The 24,858-nt window shown below is 42.0% G+C and overlaps 1 protein-coding gene across 3 annotated transcripts; it reads right to left on the bottom strand.

Annotated features, from left to right (window-relative positions):
* Positions 1-4,768: 4,768 nt before the first annotated feature.
* Positions 4,769-21,826, bottom strand: LOC139385271 (hyaluronan and proteoglycan link protein 3-like). Of its 3 annotated transcripts, XM_071130438.1 has the most exons (9): positions 21,550-21,826; positions 15,144-15,284; positions 14,630-14,852; positions 13,401-13,546; positions 12,695-12,997; positions 12,094-12,372; positions 6,922-7,224; positions 5,688-5,966; positions 4,769-5,396 (listed from the first exon to the last, which is right to left on the bottom strand). In XM_071130438.1, coding segments are annotated over exons 1-9 (1,683 nt in total). In that variant the 5' UTR covers positions 21,551-21,826; the 3' UTR covers positions 4,769-5,388. The 3 variants fall into 3 exon arrangements, with proteins under 3 accessions (XP_070986539.1, XP_070986538.1, XP_070986540.1); XM_071130437.1 differs by having other exon boundaries at positions 4,769-5,966; XM_071130439.1 differs by lacking the exon at positions 21,550-21,826 and adding an exon at positions 16,654-17,065 and having other exon boundaries at positions 4,769-5,966.
* Positions 21,827-24,858: the final 3,032 nt, after the last annotated feature.

Here is a 24,858-nt window from a genome sequence, read left to right as displayed (position 1 = left end):
TTCTTCTGTTTCCCACTAGGCACTAACTGGTTGAATCAACATTGTTTCCATGTCATTTTAACAGCAAAGATCTATGTGATGACATTGAATCAATGTGGAGAACTGATTGGATTTGCAAAAAGTGATCAATGTAAAGGATTTCGGGTATAATTGTCTTTTTTTCACCTAACTTTTATCCTAAATCCAATGAGAAGGTTTGCATGTTTGTTGATTTTACTTTGAGTTCACGTTAGTTGACAGTCAAAACTAGATGTTGAACTGACGTCTGTGTCCAGTGGGTTGCGTGAGAGCGACTGACCCTGTGCATGAACAGGCCCAATAAACCACACACTGAGAACATCATGAGTAGAGGTGTAGAGGTTCTAGTCTTATGGAGCTCGACAGAATGTACCCAAATGTGCCTGAAATGAACTGTTTGTCTTCCAATGTCTGTATTCAACATTTGTTCCAAAACATGCCAAATAAAGATACTTTACTTGTTACTTTCTCTTGATTTCATTCACTTTCTGTGTGCGGAGTATGTTCAACAGTGAAAAATTAATGCTCAAATGGATAGTTTATTGTTATGGTCTTTTAGGTCAGAGTGTTTAACAGGATTGGCACACAACAATGATCAATCTGGGAGTGTCTCCCAAACATTCTATGTTGAGGCAACAAAAGCCTTCTTTCACCTCCCATCAGTCTCAGTCGACTCACTGTTTCTGAGGCAGCTGGTTCAGTATAAACAGGTATGACTTAGAGTCATGAGGAATAATCAAATTATGGTACATTTCTATTTGCCAACAGGGTGGGTTGCCGTCAGTTTAGCCCTGTGAGTGTGACTGAATAGAGGCCTGTTTGTGGTCCCCTCTCTGCCTTGCCTACTCCCTCCTTCTCTCTTTCCCTCCTTCCCTCCCTCCCTCCCCCAGACTGACTGTCTCTCTGTCTGGCCATACCGGTTCACCTCCCTCGCCCAGAACTCCTGGCTGTGTGCTCTTTCTCTTTCCCATCTCTCTCTCTTTCTGTTTGTCTCTCTCACCCACTCACAGTCACTCTGTCTTCCATACTTTCTCTCCCATACTCTCTCCAACACACTCTCTCTCTTCTCGTCCTCTCTGTCACTATCTTACAATCTCTCTCTTGCCTGTTGCACCCTCTGTTGGTTGTTCCATGAAGCTGATCGGTTGGAAATATTGAGATAGAAAGAGAGCCCATTAGCGCTTTGACAGCATAGGCAACACCAACCTTACACACTTATGTGAGAATGCTATTCATTGACTACAGCTCAGCGTTCAACAACATAGTGCCCTCAAAGCTCATCACTAAGCTAAGGACCCTGGGACTAAACACCTCCCTCTGCAACTGGATCCTGGACTTCCTGACGGGCCGTCCCCAGGTGGTAAGGGTAGGTAACAACACATCCGCCACACTGATCCTCAACACTGGGCATGCATGCATGCATGCTCAGTCCCCTCCTGTACTCCCTGTTCACTCATGACTGCACGGCCAGGCACGACTCCAACACCATCATTAAGTGTTCTTATGACACAACAGTGGTCGGCCTGATCACCGACAACAATGAGACAGATTATAGGGAGGAGGTCAGCGACCTGACCTTGTGGTGCAAGGACAACAACTTCTCCCTCAATGTGATCAAGACAAAGGAGATGATTGTGGACTACAGGAAAAGGAGGACCAAGCATTGAAAAAGGTTGAAAATGTCAGTGAAGACACTTACCAGTTGGTCAGCACATGCTCGGAGTACACGTCCTGGTTATCCGCCTGGCCCAGCGGCCTTGTGAATGTTGACCTGTTTAAAGGTCTTACTCACATCGGCTGTGGAGAGCGTGATCACACAGTCGTCCGGAACAGCTGATGCTCTCATGCATGTTTCAGTATTCCTTGCCTCGAAGCGAGCATAGAAGTTATTTAGCTCGTCTGGTAAGCTCGTGTCACTGGGCAGCTCTCGTCTGTGCTTCCCTTTGTAGCCTGTAATAGTTTGCAAGCCCATTCACATCCGACGAGTGTCGGAGCCGGTGTAGTACGATTCAAGCTTTGCCGGTTTGATGGTTCGCCGGAAGGCATAGCGAGATTTTTTGTAAGCTTCCGGGTTAGAGTCCCGCTCCTTGAAAGCGGAAGCTCTACCCTTTAGCTCAGTGCGAATGTTGCCTGTAATCCAAGCCTTCTGGTTGGGGTATGTACGTACAGTCACTGTGGGGACGATGTCCTCGATGCACTTATTGATAAAGCCAGTGACTGATGTGGTGTACTCCTCAATGCCATCGGAAGAATCCCAGAACATATTCCAGTCTGTGCTAGCAAAACAGTCCTGTAGTTTAGAATCTGCTTAATCTGATCACTGGTGCTTCCTACTTTCCTTTTTGCTTGTAAGCAGGAATCAGGAGGATATAGTTATGGTCAGATTTGCCAAATGGTGGTAAGGGAGAGCTTTGTACGCGTCTCTGTGTGTGGAGTAAAGGTGGTCTGGAATTTTTTTCCCCCTCTGGTTGCACATTTAACATGCTGATAGAAATTAGGTAAAACTGATTTAAGTTTCCCTGCATTAAAGTAAGTTTCCCTGCATTAAAGTTTCCCTGCATTAAAGTCCCCGGCCACTAGGAGCAACGCCTCTGGGTGAGCATTTTCCTGTTTGCTTATGGAGGAATACAGCTCATTGAGTCCAGTTTTAGGGCCAGTCTCGGTCTGGTGGTATGTAGACAGCTACAAAAAAATACAGATTGAAACTCTCTAGGTAGATAGTGTGGTATATAGCTTATCATGAGATACTCTACCTCAGGTGAGTAAAACCTTGAGGAAGACAAGGGCAGATTAGCCATTCGTCGCCTGATCCTCACAAGGCAACCTGATCTCTTTCCGCATAACCTATGTTTCCTTTTCCAGCTAATCACAGGGATCTGGGCCTGGTCGGGTGTCTGTAGTATATCCCTCGCGCCCGACTCATTGAAGAAGAACTCCTCATCCAATTTGAGGTAAGTAATCCAAGTTCTGATGTCCAGAAGCTCTTTTCGGTCATAAGACGGTAGCAGCAACATTATGTACAAAACAAGTTACAAACAGCGCAAAAAATATATAAAAAATAGCATGGTTGGATAAGATGGCAGCCCTCTCCGGCGCCGGAGAAAATATTTCAATTTTAAAGTATTTCTTCTCCTTTATTGTATGAGTTTATTGGTGGTTAATAAATCAACTGAAAAGGTGCCATCAGCTACTGTGCTGGAGTGTGTGAACAGGCATAAAGCCAATGTTGGTAATTCACTTCCATCTGCAGTGATGAAATGTTTGCTCAGGACTATAGTTCATTGGCTTTTCCCTCCTGCGTACCTAAATGGAATGATGTGATCCCTCACTAACCTATGGGAAGTCCCACGCAGTTTACTTCTATAAAATAGTGAAAACCTTATAGGGGCAATCTGCAGTTTGAACAGTACAAAGCGTTTACCCCACCACTGATTTAGTAAACAGCTGAGGGATGGAGCTGGAGAAATGTAGCCACTCGCAAACTAATGGACGGAGCTGAGGATTACAAAGACTGACCATCCATTATATCAAAATGATAGTTTTAACTATGTTTTGAGACTACAAAGTGTTTGTTTACTTGTACATTGTTTACAAACAATGGAGTAAAACAATCGTCCATTTGGGGTTCTGATGGGGTGCGACAGTTAAACTAAGCTGATCTATTGTATGAGTTATATTTTTCATGAATCAATGGGTAATAATAATTCATTAAAAAGTCTCAAAATGAATGTAGCAACTGCAGATTGCCTCTTTAATCCCTGGCGCTGCCCATTCAAAAACACGCTTTGCAAAAACTGGCAAGTGTGCCCTCTATCCATCTCTATGGTTGGAAAACAAGGCAGTGTGCCCTCTATCCATCTCTATGGTTGGAAAACAAGGCAGTGTGCCCTCTATCCATCTCTATGGTTGGAAAACAAGGCAGTGTGCCCTCTATCCATCTCTATGGTTGGAAAACAAGGCAGTGTGCCCTCTATCCATCTCTATGGTTGGAAAACAAGGCAGTGTGCCCACTATCCATCTCTATGGTTGGAAAACAAGGCAGTGTGTCCTCTATCCATCTCTATGGTTGGAAAACAAGGCAGTGTGCCCTCTATCCATCTCTATGGTTGGAAAACAAGGCTGGAAAACAAGGCAGTGTGCCCTCTATCCATCTCTATGGTTGGAAAACAAGGCAGTGTGCCCTCTATCCATCTCTATGGTTGGAAAACAAGGCAGTGTGCCCTCTATCCATCTCTATGGTTGGAAAACAAGGCAGTGTGCCCTCTATCCATCTCTATGGTTGGAAAACAAGGCAGTGTGCCCTCTATCCATCTCTATGGTTGGAAAACAAGGCAGTATGCCCTCTATCCATCTCTATGGTTGGAAAACAAGGCAGTGTGCCCTCTATCCATCTCTATGGTTGGAAAACAAGGCAGTGTGCCCTCTATCCATCTCTATGGTTGGAAAACAAGGCAGGGATAGACAGAAATAAGTTGTTCATAGTTGTTTTCTATACTACAGTAATAGATATTTCGTAATAGACATTTCGCTACACTCGCATTAACATCTGCTAACCATGTGTATGTGACAAATAAAATTTGATTTGATTTGATTTGATATTGTTTCTCAAACACAGATGTTACTAGTCTTTCCTGTCTTCGGCTTTGCGGATTGTGTGTGAAGGATTACATTTTTGGATTGAATTGAATGGTTTTAAAAACACAAACAAACCAAGCATACCTCGCACAATCATTAACACATTCATCAAAAGCCTCTTAAAAGGTAGACAATTTATTTAACAAAAATATCAGCTGAGATCAGCTCCTATGTCGTACAGGAAAATGTTTACAAAGAGAGAACAGTAAATGCATACAATACAGGAAGTTGAACTAACAATACGCATAATATTACAGTTGAAGCTGAGGTCCGGGTTTAACTACAGGCTCATTCACACATAGTGAGGGATCACATTATAGGCTACAACAAAATGTAGGTGGGTCCATAATGTACTACAGTTGTGTAGGTATAGTAATCATACATTATATTACAATATAACACATCTATCAACAGTCATAGATATGCATACTGTAAAGATCTGGCTCATGACATTAGAACAACTGTGTAGATGTTTTAATACTATCTAGTGTACTTCAATGATAATCTGAGGACAACCACTGGAAATTAGCTCAGGTATGATGGTGCATCTGACTGTTGTTCATTCAATCTCTAGATTATATCTGTAACTATCAAATACCGCCAAAAAAACAGAGCAAGGAAATCTCAAGTCCTTGAATGGTGGACTACGACAAATGTTCCTGATCTCGTGGACCACAGGCTAGATGCAGTGAGTATTTGATCCTGTGTGAGCAATGCATGTTCACCATGGTGCTGCTAACCTGCTGGTGTAAATAACAAGGGTGGCTGCTCACAAGGAGGACCATAGTAAACATGTACAGCCACTAAGTACAGACAGATAATTCTCCCAGTTGTTAATAGCAGGCCCCAGCTACATTAGAAATTCTCACAAATTCACGCCATAACGCAACCTTCGCATCCTAATATAGTAATTCTAGAATTTCTATTCATGAGATACACCTATTCATTTCTGCATTGTGATCTTTTACCATACTAGAAGAGATGTGAGATTGGTGATATGTAGATGTATCACATCTATCAGATTTACTGCATACCTGCACTGTAGCAGTACACCCCATGCTTCTGGTATGGAGGGGGGAACCCAAAGCTGCGCACCCCTGGTTCCAGGGGGCCACAGTTGCGGCTGGGTTTGGTGATGGGGTAGCGCAGGCTCCCATCGGCGAGCCATCCGGCATCACAGTGGTTCAGGCCCATGAACCTCCAGGCGACATAGAGCTGGCCCACCTTGGCTATCTGGGCCCCGTCGTTGAAGCACGCCTGCTGGGCCTCAGTGAGGTTGACCTTCTGGGGGAGCTGGAGGTAGTAGACCTTACCTGGAGAAGAGAAAGGGAAACTGTATTGTCTACCCATCCAAATCCAAGCTTAGCATACAGTGTATCTAAACACTCTTAGAAAAAATGATCTAGAACCTAAAAATTGTTCTTTGGCTGTCCCCCTTGGAGAACCCTTAAAAAAATCATTTTGGGTTCCATGTAGAACCCTTTCCACAGAGGATTCTACATGAAACCAAAAATGGTTCTACCTGGAACCAAAAATGGTTCTACCTGGAACCTAAAAGGGTTTTCCTATTTGGACAGCCAAAGAACCCTTATGGAACCTTTTTTCCTAAGAGTGTACACATCCAGTTACACAGTGTTGATCTTTCTCTATGGGATGTACACATCCAGTTACACAGTGTTGATCTTTCTCTATGGGATGTAAACATCCAGTTACACAGTGTTGATCTTTCTCTATGGGATGTAAACATCCAGTTACACAGTGTTGATCTTTCTCTATGGGATGTACACATCCAGTTACACAGTGTTGATCTTTCTCTATGGGATGTAAACATCCAGTTACACAGTGTTGATCTTTCTCTATGGGATGTACACATCCAGTTACACAGTGTTGATCTTTCTCTATGGGATGTAAACATCCAGTTACACAGTGTTGATCTTTCTCTATGGGATGTAAACATCCAGTTACACAGTGTTGATCTTTCTCTATGGGATGTACACATCCAGTTACACAGTGTTGATCTTTCTCTATGGGATGTAAACATCCAGTTACACAGTGTTGATCTTTCTCTATGGGATGTAAACATCCAGTTACACAGTGTTGATCTTTCTCTATGGGATGTAAACATCCAGTTACACAGTGTTGATCTTTCTCTATGGGATGTACACATCCAGTTACACAGTGTTGATCTTTCTCTATGGGATGTACACATCCAGTTACACAGTGTTGATCTTTCTCTATGGGATGTACAGAAGTCTAAACATCTCTCACCTCGGAGGGGGGAGGAGGAGCAAAACACATCGTAGCGGTGGAGGTGGAGGTGGCGACTACCGTAACTCCTAACCCCGGGGGAGAGGCCGAGTCCCCCACAGGGCCTTCGGGGCTTGGTGATGGGGTACTGCACTGTCCCGTCAGCCAGCCAGCCTGCGTTGCACCAGTTCAGACCCTCCTCCCAGGCCTGGAACAACTGCTCGAAGGTGGCCAGAGTGGAGTCCTGCTCCTGGCAGACTTGCTGAGCATCATGGTAGGTCAGATTGTAGCGCCCGTGTGGAGGCTGGTAGGGAAACACCACAACTGGAGGGGAGCAAGAGATATGTAATGACTGTAATGTAATTCTATTTTTCAGCTAAACAACAGCCCTGCCACTGGAATTGCAATAAGGCTGAGGGATAGGACTGGAGCAATGTAACCACAGGTGCCAAGGCAGACAGTCCATGAGATCTAACTGATAGTTTTAACCACATTTTGAAGCGATACATTGTTTGTTTACAAAGACAAGGTTTACAAACAATGGAGTAAAACAACATATTATGGGTTTGTGATGGGGTAAAGCAGTTGTACATGGCTCATTAGGAATTGCTTGTGTACGAGTGGCTGTTTTATGAAGTCGTTGGGCACCACCTTTCCAAGTATGTTGCATTATGGGGATAAAAATTGTCAGACTTGCGCTTCTATGTTGACCAACTTTGACGTAATTAATGTACACAGTGGATATATAGAAATTAAGGGGTTATTTGAGGCTCTCCCTCACTAATTGGCCAAGGCTTTCGACTAATTGGCCAAGGCTTTCGATTCTTATCGGCAGACTCAACAGCCTTGGTTCCTCAAATGACTGCCTCGCCTGGTTCACCAACTACTTCTCAGACAAAGTTCAGTGTGTCAAATCGGAGGGCCTGTTGTCCGGACCTGTGGCAGTCTCTATGGGGGTACCACAGGGTTCAATTCTCGGGCTGACTCTTTTCTATGTATATATCAACGATTTCACTCTTGCTGCGGGTGATTCCCTGATCCACCTCTATGCAGATGACACCATTCTGTATACATCTGGCCCTTCTTTGGACACTGTGTTAACAAACCTCCAAACGAGCTTCAATGCCATACAACACTCCTTCTGTGGCCTCCAACTGCTCTTAAATGCTAGTAAAACCAAATGCATGTTTTTCAACCGTTCCCTGCCCACACCCGCCCACCTGACTAGCAATGCTACTCTGGACGGTTCTGACTTAGAATATGTGGACAACTACAAATACCTAGGTGTCTGGCTAGACTGTAAACTCTCCTTCCAGACCCACATCAAACATCTCCAATCCAAAATTAAATCTAGAATTGGCTTCCTATTTCACAACAAAGCATCTTTCACTCATGCTGCCAAACATACCCTCGTAAAACTGACCATCCTACCGATCCTCGACTTCGGCGATGTCATTTACAAAATAGCCTCCAATACCCTACTCAATAAATTGGATGCAGTCTATCACAGTGCCATCCGTTTTGTCACCAATGCCCCTTATACCACCCACCACTGCGACCTGTATGCTCTATTCGGCTGGCCCTCGCTACATTTTCGTCGCCAGACCCACTGGCTCCAGGTCATCTATAAATCTATGCTAGGTAAAGCTCCGCCTTATGTCAGCTCACTGGTCATGATAACAACACCCACCCGTAGCACGCGCTCCAGCAGGTATATCTCACTGGTCATCCCCAAAGCCAACACCTGTTTTGGCCGCCTTTCCTTACAGTTCTCTGCTACCAATGACTGGAACGAATTGCAAAAATCGCTGAAGCTGGAGACTTATATTTCCCTCACTAACTTTAAACATCAGCTATCTGAGCAGCTAACAGATCGCTGCAGCTGTACATAGCCCATCTGTAAATAGCCCACCCAATCTACCTACCTCATCCCCATATTGTTTTTATTGACTTTCCTGCTCTTTTGCACACCAGTATTTCTACTTGCACATCACCATCTGCTCATCTATCACTCCAGTGTTCATTTGCTAAATTGTAATTACTTCGCTACTATGGCCTATTTATTGCCTTACCTCCTCACGCCATTTGCACACACTGTAAATAGACGTTCTTTTTTTCTATTGTGTTATTGACTGTACGCTTGTTTATTCCATGTGTAACTCTGTGTTGTTGTTTGTGTCGCACTGCTTTGCTTTATCTTGGCCAGGTCGCAGTTGTAAATGAGAACTTGTTCTCAACTAGCTTACCTGGTTAAATAAATAAATAAAATAATGTATTAAAGTTGTTAATAGCAGTGTAATCATGTATTAAAGTTGTTAATAGCAGTGTAATCATGTATTAAAGTTGTTAATAGCAGTGTAATAATGTATTAAAGTTGTTAATAGCAGTGTAATCATGTATTAAAGTTGTTAATAGCAGTGTAATCATGTATTAAAGTTGTTAATAGCAGTGCAATCATGTATTAAAGTTGTTAATAGCAGTGTAATCATGTATTAAAGTTGTTAATAGCAGTGTAATCATGTATTAAAGTTGTTAATAGCAGTGTTGCAATGCTTGAACAGATGGTTGCTGAGGTAGAGTAGGACACAAAGTGTTAGACCAGGATCCAATCCCATCCTGGGTTATAGGCATAGGCATAGCGCTTTTTAAAGGCAATTTACGATTGAGCCGACATTTACAGTGTTTATCGTGAATGGGATCTTCGAAAACACGGGAACATTGCCTTTAATAGCCTCAACTATAACCCGCAATTGCATTGAATCCCAACCTTAACGTTTTTCTGAACATGTTAAAAACTTCATGACAAAACATGCTAATTATAATCTGGTGATGTGCTCATTAATGAAACATTGCCAAAACTCACAAAGAACTGGACACTTTCACGTAAGGAGAACAGTAAAACATAACATTCCACAAAGGTTTCAGACATAGGAATTGTTAGCTGGGTTGTGTGTGAGTCAGAGGAGGCGGATGGGAGGAGCTATAGGAGGATGGGCTCATTGTAATTGGCTGAATGGAATAAATGGAACTGTATCAAACACATCAAACATATGGAAACCACGTTTGACTCTGTTCCATTCATTCCATTCCAGTCATTACAATGATCCCGTCCTCCTATAGCTCCTGCCACCAGCTTCCTCTGGTGTGAGTGTTTAATGGAGATAAGATCGTGCTGTTAGCTCACTCCGCAGCTTGGAATGTCACCAATAGTGCCATTGAATTGGATATTTTTTTTTTGTGGAGCAACTGGTTAGTAGGTTGTCAAGCAGGGTGGTCACCTGTGTTGGTGAGGCAGAGGGCGCAAGATCAAGTACTGGTAACGATGTTGTGAGCGAGGAAGCAACACTGCTAAGCCTGGTACATGTGCAAGGATTTAATGTTTGAATTGAACGTTATAAAAACACAAACAAACCAAGCATGCGTCCAAAGTACGCAAAATCATGAACACATGAAGCAAAATGTTGACTATTTATTTGACAAAAATAAGTTAGTATAGGTGTCCGTTATCGTCTAAAACCATGTTAACACCCACCACCTACATAATCAAACCAGCCAACCAAGTGAGGTACAGGCCATACAGTATAAAAGATAAGTACTTGTTTTTGAGATAAACATAATAACAGCTTATAAATCATCACAGAACTGGTTATTCTTGCTAATTAATTAATTACCTATTAATTCGGAGTTCAGCTCCTATGTCTTACACAAATATGTTTACAAAGAGAGTACAGCAGATAAATACAATTACATGAAGTATAAATACAAATATGCATAATATTGCAGTTGAAGCTGAGGTCAGAGTTTAAATACAGATTCATTCATACTTAGTGATGGATCACATTATAGCCTACAGCAAGATTTAGGTGGGTCCAGAATTATTGGTAAAACATATCAATATTATAATAATATTATTATTAAGTATAATATTCATACATGACATTAGAGGATCAGTCATAGATTAATTCAAGGACCACGTCACAGTTTAACTTCATATTTGTTACATCCAGCACCATACCAGTGTCTGTATATGTGAAATGGTTTTGTAGTCAACAAGGGGTGCGCTCGTAAATTCACTCTGGAGTGCTAGAGAGCGCTCAGAGTGTGCTCTGGGCGTTAGTAAGTGCTCTGGCCGTTTGTCAGATTGCCCATTCGTAAATTCAGTGTTTCGCTCTCGGAGCGTTCAGAGCACTGGATGCTCTGGCCAAGGAGTAGGGTTGTTCTGAGCGTTCTGGCCTCACAACAGCAGTCAAGCACCCAAGCTAACTGGCTAAAGTTAGCTAGCTAGCTACTTCCAGACATAAATGAGAGAATACTTCCCTCTGACCATGTTATCCAGAGTTTTGGTGACTAACTGTGCTGCTGGCAACAATTTAATTATGCTTTTTTTACCGATGTTTACTGACACCGGCCATATTCAACAGATGTTGAGAGTTCGCAAATTCATCAGTTATTCTGCGCTCTGTCACACTCAGACGATAGTGCTCTGAAATCGGAGTAGATAGCCAGAGTGAATTTACGAACGCACCCAAGGTAGAAAAAAATGACACCCGGTGATGTCAAGAAGACTGGAAAGTCATTGTATGAAAGTCTTTGTTTTTATTTGAAAATTACAGATGATATCACTGGGAGTAATTTGGTTACAACCCTTTCTTCCATCTTTTTGACTACAAAACATTGAAACGCTCCATTTCCATATGTAGACTGGTATTGTCCTAGATATAATGAATATGAGGTAAAACTTCTATAAAAAAGATACCCTTTACCATAAAGAGAAAGGACATCCCAATCCAGGGAGAAGTCATTGAACAAAATGTTCCTTTTGTTACAGTGAGTGGCTAACCCTGTGTGGAACATGCACGTTGTTCACCATGGTGTTGCTAACCTGCTTGTCTAAATCACAAGGGAGGCTGACAGACTAGCGAGGACTATAACCCTGAAACACAACCATCAGGCCATCGTATCCCAGTATTATTATTTTTTGTCAAGCCTTCACCACAGTAGAGGCCCTCACACACCATACCGCAACTTTCCATCATAACACAGCCCTCTCACCATAGCATCTTGAATTTCTATGCATGTCAACATTCATTCATGTGGATTTCGGTTTGTTCCCCTACCTACTATGAGAGATGTAAATGGTATGACCTAAGGGTGGTATGTACTTTTACCACGTATATCAGATTTACCGCGTACCTGCACTGTAGCAGTACACTCCGTGCTTGTGGTGCGGTGGGGCAAACCCAAAGCTGCGCACCCCTGGTTCCATGGGGCCACAGTTGCGGCGGGGGTTGTTGATGGGGTAGCGCAGGCTCCCGTCAGCAAGCCATCCGGCATCACAGCGGTCCAGGCCCATGAACTTCCAGGCAGCGTAGAGCTGGCCCACCTTGGCAATCTGGGCCCCGTCGTTGAAGCACGCCTGCTGGGCCTCAGTGAGGTTGACCTTCTTGGGGAGCTGGAGGTAGTAGACCTTACCTGGAGAAGAGGACATGGCAGAGACCGGAGGTGTATAAGGTGATCAATTCAAAGTTATGCATCTAAGGGAGCTCACTGAAAGTTCACCACTAAAATGAAAGTTACTGTAAGAGTCAATTGCAGATTTCTTCAAATACATATAACAGAATGTTACACAATAGATGGACTGTGCTTGACACTAGTTGTAGGGTGAATTATCTCTATATCTGCACCTGTATAGTGTGTACCTGTATAGTGTGTAAACTTGTATAGTGTGTGTGTGTGTGTGTGTGTGTGTGTGTGTGTGTGTGTGTGTGTGTGTGTGTGTGTGTGTGTGTCTCACCTCGGAGGGAGGAGGAGAAACAGAAGGCGTCGTAGCGGTGGAGGTGGCGGTGGCGTCTACCGTAGCTCCTAACCCCGGGGGCGAGGCCCAGCCCCCCACAGGGGCTCCGGGACTTGGTGATTGGGTACTGCACTGTCCCGTCAGCCAGCCAACCTGCGTTGCACCAGTCCAACCCCTCCTCCCAGGCCTGGAACAACTGCTCGAAGGTGGCCAGAGTGGAGTCCTGCTCCTGGCAGACTTGCTGAGCATCATGGTAGGTCAGATTGTAGCGCCCGTGAGGAGGCTGGTAGGGAAACACCACACCTGGAGGGGAGCAAGAGATATGTAATGACTTTTAAGGCACAATCCTTCATTAGTTTCTCAGCCAAACAGCAGCCTTACTTGGTTAGCCTAACTTAGTTGAAGCTGAGGGATGGGGCTGGACCAATGTAACACTTCAACCCATAGAGGGAACCTCAGATGTAGTGCATGACAGTACATGACATCAATAACATTGGGTAAGGCAGATGAACAGTACTAAACACATACATTCTATTTTTCAAGAATAAATTGATAGGCTTTATAATATATAATTCATTTAAATGACCACATAATAGCTGTAAATATTGCAGATTGCACCTTAATTGTGTGTGAGTACAGTAGTGATGGGAGGGGCTGGATGACACTCACAAATGAGGTTGTTATACGGCACTATAATATATTCTACCTCGTAGCTCGAGGTTAACAGTAGCGCTCTTGTCCTCCAGCCCGTCGATGACCTCACAGCGGTAACGACCCGTGTCATTGAGCTGGAGTTCAGTCATGACCAGCGAAGCATCTCCTGGTGAGTCCTGTCTGAGATGCACCCGGTCCCTGAGAGATAAATAGAGGACTTTGTTATCATCAATGTGTTCAACAGATGTATAAATATTTTTGTGCAGGCAAACTCAAAATGATCCACTGTATCACAACAGTTGTGTGAAATGCATTTTTCCTCATCTATACAGCCCAGACTGACAGTGGTGTAAAGTAACAAAATAAAAATACTTTGAAGTATTACCTATGTAGTTTTTGGTGTATCTGCACTTTAGTTGAATATTCATATGTTTGTCAACTTTAACTCCACTTCATTCCTAAAGAAAATACACTTTTTATTCCCATACATTTTTCCTGACACCCCAAAGTGCTTGTTACATTGAAACGCTCAGGCAGGACAGCAAAAAGTGTCCAATTCACACACTTATCAATATAACACACCACCACCCCCATGTCTGCTCTGGTGGACTAAACTCATGTTGCGTTGGCCAATTGTGTCTGAGTTTGAGTGTGTCCCTGGCTGTCTTTAAATCAAGAATCTGACAGTCTGGTTTGAGTAATATAAGAAATGTAATTTAAAGCATTCACATTGACTTTTGATACTTATGTATATTTAAGACCAGATACTTTTGGATTTTAACTCCAGTAGTATTTTACTGGGTGGCTTTAAAAAAATGATTGAGTCATTTACAACCTCATGCTAATCACATTAACCTACGTTAGCTCAACCGTCCCGCAGGGAACCCACCAATCCTGAAGAAGTTTTAAGATAGCTTTACTTTTATTCAAGTATGACAATTGGGTACTTTTTCCACCTCTGCCGAGTGTGAATTAAGCCTTTTTTAAAATTTGACCTTTATTTATACAGTGAAGTCCCATTTCGACAGATGTCTCTTTGCGAGGAAGCCCTGAATTCACAAAAATGCAGGAAAAGAAATGCAAGGTACATAATAAGGAATTTGTGACACAATTCTAACAATGACAGTTTAGAAATTAAAGGAATACGAGAAAAAAAATGAAACTATAAAAATCAAAGGAGGGAGCTTAAGAACTACAGTATATAAATAAAAACACTCACTATACACAAATTATCATGATGGTTTTAGAATGAACCACCTGCATTAAGAAGAGCTAGAGTACCTGAAATCCCCAAAGCTGTGAATGCGGGGCCCGATGGCCACTAGAACGTCTGTCTCATGGCCCCCCACAATGGGCAGCCAGGACCACTTCACCCGCACCCTCCTGGGGGAGCTCAATTCTGGCTCGTACCAGTATCGGCAGGATAGGGTTGCGTTACTCCCCCGCAAAGCGAACACAGAGGGCTGGGAGGAGTCCACATGGAGCTTTACACCGTTAAAGTGGACTAGAAAGGAAAATACACACGAAACAGCAGTTAGTCAGACTTCATTTGGGTCTGTGCATCCCCCTCTGAGAGTTTGAATTGATAAGCCATTTATGGGTCGTGTTCATTAGGCACCAAGGGACTGAAAGAGGGAGGAACTACCTGGACTTGCTCAATAAGAAAGGCTCACTATCATTTTCAATTGCAAAACATTTGTGTGTATGTTACATGGAAGGTGGATGCTTTGCCCCTACCTAAGGCATGTACTCATGTTCAACTCTTCATTCATAAAACATAAGTGTATGCTCCTACTCTCTCCATTGCCGTTTCCGTTGAGAATGTCTTGGTAGAAGAATCTGTTGGAGGAGTATCCGAGGGCGGGCAAGCAGGAGAGGAGCAGCTGCAGCAATATCACCAACAGGGGGCGAGGGTGAGCCACCATCATCCTTGTCACTGAACCATAGAGGATACAAGCAAATATTAGGCTCTGGGGTACGAGTATAGTGTCTTTAGCCTCATAATACTCTCCCTTCTCCCCGAAGTGTGCACTTGTTCACTCCCCTCATGGCTATAAAAGGACTGGACTGATATCTGTTCAGCCAATTCAACCACCGTTTCAATTATTTTAAATCCTTGAGTGGGAGCGAACCAGTACACAATGCAGGGAGAAGGTACAAAAATGGAGTTGGGATGGTGTCTTGACTGGATCCCCTTCCCAGTGGTTCCCATATGGTGGAACGGGACCCAGAGGAGGGTCACAGATAATTATCTCTGGGTAGTGGCTAAACACTGGGGCCTGTTCAGAAACATTGATTTAGATTATGTGGTGGGTCTAAAAGCTGTAAAGGGTGTGGGAACCACTGACTTTGACTGACCCCAATCTCAGTTAGCACTAGCTTCTCCCTCCCCTGCTGCTGGCCTATCTCCCTAACCCTCATACTGTTACGTTCCACTTGCATATTAACAGTAGTCGTAGCTATAAACTGCCAATAGGTGGCAGTATCATATCATGTTTCGTATGGCAAATCTGCAACTCACAAAATACTTTAAAAAAATGTGAAGTTTATGTCACTGTTTGAGCATTGCAATGGTTGTAGATTAACATTTTTGTTTTGTTTTATTTAGTACTTAGTAAACTTTGGCTCCTAGTCAAAAACTGATGTGAAAACAACATCTTAATTTAGCAATAATTTGGCTGTGCTCTTGCTCCAGATGTCGGTGCTTCTGACCCAAATACAGTCTAGTTAACCAGGGTAAATACGGGAACAAAATGCATAATACAATTAAATCCATCTAAAACATTTTACTGCAGTTCTTTGCCCTGAATACTAGATCTGGAAGACAATTTAATTGAATGTCTATAGTCTATTTTTTTCCTGTTATTTTCTCAGAGGTTTGCCATGGAGTGGAGGGTAGGGGTTGTTGTGTTTGTAGGTTATTACATTTCAATGTGTTTTACAGATTATTAAAAAACAAAAATTTTGGTCACAAAAAAAACAGTGTTTTGATTCAACATCTCAATTAGACTTCTTGATCATCATAGTCTTTGATTATAATATAGAAACCTATAGAGGCGATATGCACCGTAATAGTCAATTTCCCAGAAAGTTGGTAAGGAATATGATACTGCCTCCTGTTCTGCACACCTGACATTTACTTACACATAGCGACGATTCCAGTAAAACAATTTATCAAACTACGTAGCGGCGATACGAGTAATACAATTTATCAATCTGAATCAGAATAATCTTTTTCAACCTGATACCGTTAATTTGTCATCTGTTTTATGATATTCTTCATGTCGTGATTATTATTTACTTACAGTTTAACAACTAGCTGGTATAATGCCGCGTGACTTTTCTTCGAGTTTTTATTAAACCCCAAAATATTATGTTAAAGAAAAGGGAGAGATGCAGCTTCTTCTGAAGGAGGTTCAGCAGAAAAAAATGTGTAAGTATGCGGAGTTCTTGGACGGTCCTCAGAAAATGTACCCGCCTGTGGTTATAGTGGCACTATGGATTCTGACCCCAATGATGACACAAAAACCATATCCAAGTACTTGGCTTCGAAAGAATACATGAAAATAATCCACAAGTTGTCCCAAAAACCTTGAGTAATTTACGGTTGTGTGAATTTATTAGAAACAAAGCAAAACCGATCCATCTGACCATTTGTTTTCATTATAAACGGATCCAATGCATAATTGCCAGGTCAGCAGAAATAATGACGGACATGCTCTAATACACTGCATGAATTGAGTCACTTTCCCCAGAGTCTCTAAAACTTTAAAGGGGCAATCTGCGATTGCTACATACATTTGTTGACATTTAAATAATGAAATATAGAGTGAGCTCCAAGTATTAGGACAGTGACACCCTTTTGTTATTTTGGCTCTGTACTGCAGAACTTTGGATTTTCAACGATAACAGCACGTTTTCGACATAGTCCCCCATTTTAGGAGACCAAAAGTATTTTGACAAATTAACTTACAGTATGTGTATTAAATTTGTCGAAAGTGTAGTGTTTGGTCCCATATTCCTAGCATGTAATGACTACATCAAGCTTGTTACTTTAGACATTTGTTAGATGCATTTGCTGTTTGTTTTGGTTGTGTTTACGATTATTTTGTGTCCAATAGAAAGTAATGCTAAATAACTTATTGCGTCATTTTGTAGTCACGTGTATTGTAAATAAGAATAGAATATGTTTCTAAACACTTCTACATTAATGTGGATGCTACCATTATTACAGATAATCCTGAATGAATCGTGCATTTGTATTATTTTATTTTTTATTTCACCTTTATTTAACCAGGTAGGCCAGTTGAGAACAAGTTCTCATTTACAACTGCAACTTGGCTAATATAAAGCAAAGCAGTGCGACACAAACAGCAACACAAAGTTACACATGGAATAAACAAACATTCAGTCAATAACACAATAGAAAAAATCTATATACAGTGTGTGCAAATGAGGTAAGATTAGGGAGGTAAGGCAATACATAGGCCATAGTGGCAAAGTAATTACAATTTAGCAATTAAACACTGGAGTGATAGATGTGCAGAAGATGAATGTGCAAGTAGAGATACTGGGGTGCGATCTTCTAACCCACAATAAGTAAATGTACTGCTGTCTGTATCGATGGCTGATGGTTTATGTTTAGACCGACATTGCTTAGCAATATAATCTTGCGATGCTGTATCTTGTTTATTTCAGGGATTGACCCAGGATGACACTTAATTGCGCAATATGTTTAAATGGCAATTTATTCTGTTTTGGTTTATTAGATGCTAAATGAACACTTTATTTGCGGGAGCTTCCTCAGTTCATATGTTAATAGAAGTTAGTGAGAGGTGAACGTATAGTTGGGATTTTATTTTTACCTCTCGTTAGAGGTCGCGCCTTGCATTTTTGGCATCAGCCAGACAATGTGTTTATTATTTGTATTTTTTCCCTCCTATTTGTGTATGCCTATTAAACGTGGGTTGAGGGGTGGTAAATGCTGGGGAAAGTTGGGGGACAGGGTGGAGCGTAAGGGTGCTTGCCAGGGGGAGGGGTCGGTTGGATACTGCTCTGGTGTAGGTGCTACATATGCTGATCGTAATGGTTTGGTGGGCTTTCTTACCTTTTTATTGAGTTACATGTTATGCATGCCACCATATGAACTACAAACGAGAGGAGGGCGGGGCTTACATTTACTTCCTGGAATGTCAAGGGTTTAAACGAACCAATTAAGAGAGGCAAGGTCCTAGCCCACTTGAAAGCACTCTCGTCTGATATTATATTTTTGCAAGAAACCCACCTGAAAAACAATTCTCATAGCAGACTTAAATGTAGGTGGGTGGAGCAAGTGTATCACTCTAACTGCTCTGCCAAAACGAGAGGCACAGCGATTCTGGTACGGAAAGGAATTCCCTTTCTACATAAAACCACCATTGCGGATAAAGAGGGTCGTTATGTGATCGTAATAGGAGAACTCCACTCTACTTCTGTAACTCTACTAAATATCTATGGGCCAAACATTGATAACCCCTCTTTTTCAAAAGAGTCCTTGCCCTGATTCCAGATATCTCTCACACTAATCTGGTCATTGGAGGGGACCTTAACTGTGTGCTAGACCATTATTTGGATAGATCCTCTACCCGGTGAACCCATACCTCCTATTCAAGTGAATTCTTGAAAACCTCCATAAAAAAATCTAATTTATTAGATATATGGAGGATCGCTAACCCTACGGGTAGGGAATACTCCTTTTACTCTCATGTTCACAAAGTTTACACTCGAATTGACTACTTTTTGGTTGATGCGAAATTACTCCCCTATACCTGTAATGTGAGGTATCAGGATATTTTAATCTCTGACCACAGTCCACTCACCTTCTCCCTGAGATTGGGTGACATTGTATCAAACGAGAGGGTCTGGAGGTTTGAATCCTCAGCTTCTCACAGAACCAACATTCTGTGAACCTCTTAAAGACCAAATTACATTTTTCTTTGATACCAACAACAACACAGAGACCTCCCCAGCATTATTGTGGGAAACACTGAAGGCTTATTTGAGAGGCTGTATCATCTCCTTTCAGGCTGCCAGGAGTAGGCAAAACAGGGGAAAAGATTGTAGAATTGAAGGGACAAATTCACTTACTGGATAGGGAGAACGCTAGCCATCCATCCATGGAGAACCATCAAATAATTACTTGAACATAATCAGATTCTCTCAGCTAAAATTGCTAAATCTTTTCTCTATGCCAACCAAAAATATTTTGAGTTTGGTGACAAACCACACAAATTACTCGGCAGACAACTTCGAAAAAATGTGAGTTACTGAATGATTCACAAAGTTAAATCTGCATCTGGGGAATTACTCTCTTCCCCCAAAGACATCAATGACAGATTCCGCCAGTTTTACGAGACTCTATATACATCTAAAGCAGATCCTAACCCCTTAATTATGCAAAACTTTTTGGAGGACTGTAATCTCCCTGCCCTGAACCAGGGAGATCATCACCTGTTTATTTCCTCCCCTATATTTGTCAGTTCCTCATCACCTGTTTATTACCTCCTCTATATTTGTCAGTTCCTCATCACCTGTTTATTTCCTCCCCTATATTTGTCAGTTCCTCATCACCTGTTTATTTCCTAGCCTATATTTGTCAGTTCCTCATCACCTGTTTATTTCCTCCCCTATATTTGTCAGTTCCTCATCACCTGTTTATTTCCTCCACTATATTTGTCAGTTCCTCATCACCTGTTTATTTCCTCCACTATATTTGTCAGTTCCTCATCACCTGTTTATTTCCTCCCCTATATTTGTCAGTTCCTCATCACCTGTTTATTTCCTCCTCTATATTTGTCTGTTCCTCATCACCTGTTTATTTCCTCCCCTATATTTGTCAGTTCCTCATCACCTGTTTATTTCCTCCCCTATATTTGTCAGTTCCTCATCACCTGTTTATTTCCTCCCCTATATTTGTCAGTTCCTCATCACCTGTTTATTTCCTCCTCTATATTTGTCAGTTCCTCATCACCTGTTTATTTCCTCCCCTATATTTGTCAGTTCCTCATCACCTGTTTATTTCCTCCACTATATTTGTCAGTTCGCTGCTCTGTTCCCCACTGCTGCATTGATTGTTGTTGTCTTTAGTATTAGTTTGCTGAAGCTCTTCCCGTTTCGTTCCATGTCCGTTATTTATGAAATGTTTTCCTCCCCGTACCTGCTTAGCCTCTCCTCTTTCTCTCTACTTGTCCTTGTTCTGTATGTCTTATTTTGTATTATTTACTTTGTACCCAGAACTCTGGGTCTTGTTGTTTCTGTCTGTTCTTTTATGTTTAGATAAGAATTGCATACTTGTCTTTTATTCCTATACACCATTCTTGTGTGTGTTCAATAAAAAATATTTGAACGAGATACTGGGGTGCAAAGGAGCAAAACAATAAAAATACAAAATGGGGATGAGGTAGTTGGATGGGCTATTTACAGGTGCAATGATCGGTGAGCTGCTCTGACAGCTGATGCTTAAAGAAATTAATAAATATTAGTGAGATGCACAAATATATCCCCCCCACCTCTCCCCAAATGCTAACCTCCCCTGTTATTGTAATGATGAGAGGTTAGCAAGTCTTGGGGGTATCATATTTGTGCATCTGTAACTTTCTCACTCATCATTATTCACCATTCAGGATTATCCGTAATCATGGTAACATCCACATTAATGTAGAAGTGTTTAGAAACATATTCTATTCTTATTTACAATACACGTGACTACAAAATGACACAATACATTATTTACCATTACATTTCTATTGGGCACAAAATAATAATAAACACAACTAAAAAAAACAGGAAATGCATCCAACAAATTTGTAGAGTCACAATCTTAATGTAGTCATTGTGTGCTATGAATATGAGACCAAATACTTAACTTTTCACTACTTTAATACACATAAGTGAATTTTGGTCTCCTAAAATGGGGAGACTATGTACAAAAAGTGCTGTAATTTTTTTATGGTTCACCCGATATGGATGGAAATACCCTTAAAGTTCACAGTCTGCATTTTAACCTCATAGTCCAGAGCCAAAACAACAGAAAATGTGTCACAGTCCCAATACTGTACCTATTGAATACTGAAGAATATAACTTATAAATGCCTCCTGAGTTTAGTTCAACTGTTGCACCCCCATCAGAACCCAAAATGAAAATGTAAGCTTGTTTTACTTACTCTCTTTCTGTTCACTTCTGCCTGCTGTGTAGTTATGGGGCCCCTCTCATTACAGAATCCCTATCTTCTATCACAACCCCAACCATAACAAATGAGCTCATCTTGGCCAGCTGTTGGGGGTGTAAAGGGTTGGTTTGCAGCCTGCAGAGAGAGAACAGAGAGGGTTAGACTCTCTTCTGATCCATCTATCCTAAACACACACTGTAAAGCAGATGTTATTCATCCGAGATGCATGGAGCACTCCAGCTGGCAACGGTTGTTTCTGAGTGCAACCTGTGCAACCTTTTACGGTGCACTTGCACTGTGTCCACATACACGTGTTCGTGCACATACACAGACATGCGCACGCATACACACGCAGGCGCACACACACTCTCTGTCTCTCCTCTTGCCAAACACACACACACATTTGCTTTAATATCCTTGTGTGGACCAAACAGTTGATTCCCATTCAAAATCCAATTTTCCCTAACCCTTTAGGCATCCGCTTGCTCCCCATCTGAAACAGTTGGAAACTCTTTGTGCATATAGTGCCTTCAGAAAGTATTCATGACTTATTCCACATTTTGTTGTGTTACAGCCTGAATTTTTATCACCCATCTACACACAATACCCCATTATGACAGTGAAAACATGTTTATATAAATTTTAGCAAATGTATTGAAAATGAAATACAGAAATATCTCATTTACATAAGTATTCACACCCCTTTGCTCTGACGCTCCAAAGGTCCCGCAGTTGACAGTCAGAGCAGAAACTACACCATGAAGTCCAAGGAACTGTCTGTCGATCTCCGAGATAGAATTGTGATGAGGCATATATCTGGGGAAGGGTAGAAAACGATTTCTGGAATGTTGAAAGTTTCCAAGAGCACAGTGGTCTCTATCATGGGGAAATGGAAAAAAAGTATGGAACTACCCAGACTCTGCCTAGAGCTGGGCGTCCAACCAAACTGAGCAACCGGGCAAGAAGGACTTTGGTCAGTGAGGTGATCAAGAACCAAATGACCACTCTGACAGAACTACAGAGTTCCTTAGCTGAGATGGGAGAACCTGCCAGAAGGACAACAGTCTCTACAGCCCTTTGCAAATCTGGGTTTTATGGGAGAGTGGCCAGACAAAAGCCACTCCTGAGAAAAAGGTACATGACAGCATGCCTGGAGTTTGCAAAAAGGCACATGTAAGACTCAGAGCATAAGCAAAATATTCTGTGGTCTGATGAGACAAAAATGTAACCTTTTGCCCTGAATGGAAAGTGTTATGTCTGGAGAAAACCAGGCACAGCTCATCACCCATCTAACATCATCCCTACCATGAAGCATGATGGTGGAAGCGTTTCAGCGGCAGGGACTGGGAGACTGGTAAGGATAAAGGGAACAATGAAGGGAGCAAAATTCAGGCAAATCCTTGATGAGAACCTGCTTTAGAGTGCAAAAGACCTTAGACCGGGGGTGAAGATTTACGTTCCAATAGGAAAATGACCCCAAGCATACAGCCAAAGCAATGCTGTAATTTCTTCAGAAGAAGAATGTCAAAGTCCTTGAGTGGCCCAGGCAAAGCCCAGACTTGAGCCACATTGAAAATCTGTGGAAAGATTTGAAGATTGCTGTTCATAGCCACTCCACATCTAATTTAACAGAGCTTGAGAAAATCTGGGAGAAATGGGAGAAAATCCAGATGTGCAAAGCTGATACTGACATACCCTAGATGTGCAAAGCTGATACTGACATACCCAAGATGTGCAAAGCTGATACTGACATACCCAAGATGTGCAAAGCTGATACTGACATACCCAAGATGTGCAAAGCTGATACTGACATACCCAAGATGTGCAAAGCTGATACTGACATACCCAAGATGTGCAAAGCTGTAATCAGACCAAAGGTGCTTTTACAAAATATTGACTCAGGTTGATACAGACATTACTATATTGATTAATACTTTCTGAAGGCACTGTATATTATTACATTTTGTGATGTTTTTGTTTGTTTTGTTCTTCAGCAAGGGTTTTTTCGGTTCTTTTCAAGGAAAGACAATGTTCAGAGCCTACAGCCCTTCGTCGGTCATTGGTCAACAGTAGGGATTCTTCAATTAAGTGTTTGTTGTCATTCAATTATAGATGACTCGTTTTCATGCACATTTTTACACTTGAGAAATACTGCACCAAACATATTTTTTAGATGTGACATTTTGTGACTAAGATTTTGTGACAAGGATAGTAAAACCACACACACACACAGTGCTAATATATAGTCAGAGTGTAGTTGAAAGCCTTGGCCAGGGGCAAGTGTGAATAGTAGAGAAATGAGGAGCTAAGAGGGTCTGATTACTACTATAAACACCAGTCTATTGCCCAGCCAGGAGAGTCCTTTATTGGGTCATAGGTGCCCTGTCCCAAATGGCACCCTATTCCCTATATAGTGCACTACTTTTAACCAGAGCCCTATGTGCCCTGGTCAAAAGGTACCATATTTAGATGGGTGCCATTTGGGACACAGCCAGGGAATGTTTGGATGGGAAAGACACAGACAGGACTATGGTCTGACCCACAATGGAAATCCCTCAGGGGTCTCGGACAGTGTTACAACAGAGCGGTCATCAATGGCTTGTATCCCAAAAAGCACCCTATTCCCTATTTAGTGCACTACTTTTGAGCAGGGACCCATAGGGCTTGGGTCAAAAGGCATTAGGGTGCCATTTAGGACTAACTCATGGGTTGTCTTCTGTGGTTCACACTGGACTGGCCAGACTACTTCCTAGTCCCAACATGTATGGGACACCAAAATGGACTAGACATCGAATTTTCCTTCAAAAAGGTTGAGATGATTTAGTCTAGCCTTAATGACAGTGTTTTATGAATTATTCTGCCATTGTGCAGTCGGGAAGTCGGGAACAGAGCATTATTTCTAGACAGTCATCACGCCCAAAGAGTCAACTAAATTACTGTAGTTTATACTGACGCTGGCTGTAAACACGTTTATTGCAACTATGAAGTTTAAGAGTGTCTGTTTATTTTATAAAAGCAATTCAGATTATATGCACTAACATACACAGCCCCATTAACAAGCCCCCATGATGTCACTTAATAATCAGGTCCCACTTCTGCTGGAACCAACTTTTTTCTGTCCTGCTATCCACGACACGCCCGTCCTGACAGTATGATCAGACAGGTCAGGCAGGAGAATGGGGCGCCACTGCAGAACTAGGGGGAACACAAAGTTCTGCTCTGTAACGTCCTGGCAGTGGCATGGTCACAAATTGAAGAGGAAGAAACAGTGGGAGGGAGAGAGAGGGAGGGAAAAGGAGAAGG

This window comes from Oncorhynchus clarkii, chromosome 26, assembly GCF_045791955.1.
Source record: "Oncorhynchus clarkii lewisi isolate Uvic-CL-2024 chromosome 26, UVic_Ocla_1.0, whole genome shotgun sequence".
Taxonomy (NCBI): Eukaryota; Metazoa; Chordata; class Actinopteri; order Salmoniformes; family Salmonidae; genus Oncorhynchus; species Oncorhynchus clarkii.
The sequence above is the reverse complement of the archived record's forward strand: the minus strand, read 5'-3'. Positions and strand labels throughout refer to the sequence as shown.

Bases quoted from the DNA above. Each gene is read 5' to 3' on its own strand.
- LOC139385271 (XM_071130437.1), bottom strand. The intron at 12,373-12,694 runs GTGAGACACACA...CCTCTTCTCCAG, and splicing joins TTTCTCCTCCTCCCTCCGAG to GTAAGGTCTACTACCTCCAG. The intron at 5,967-6,921 runs GTGAGAGATGTT...TCTCTTCTCCAG, and splicing joins CTCCTCCTCCCCCCTCCGAG to GTAAGGTCTACTACCTCCAG.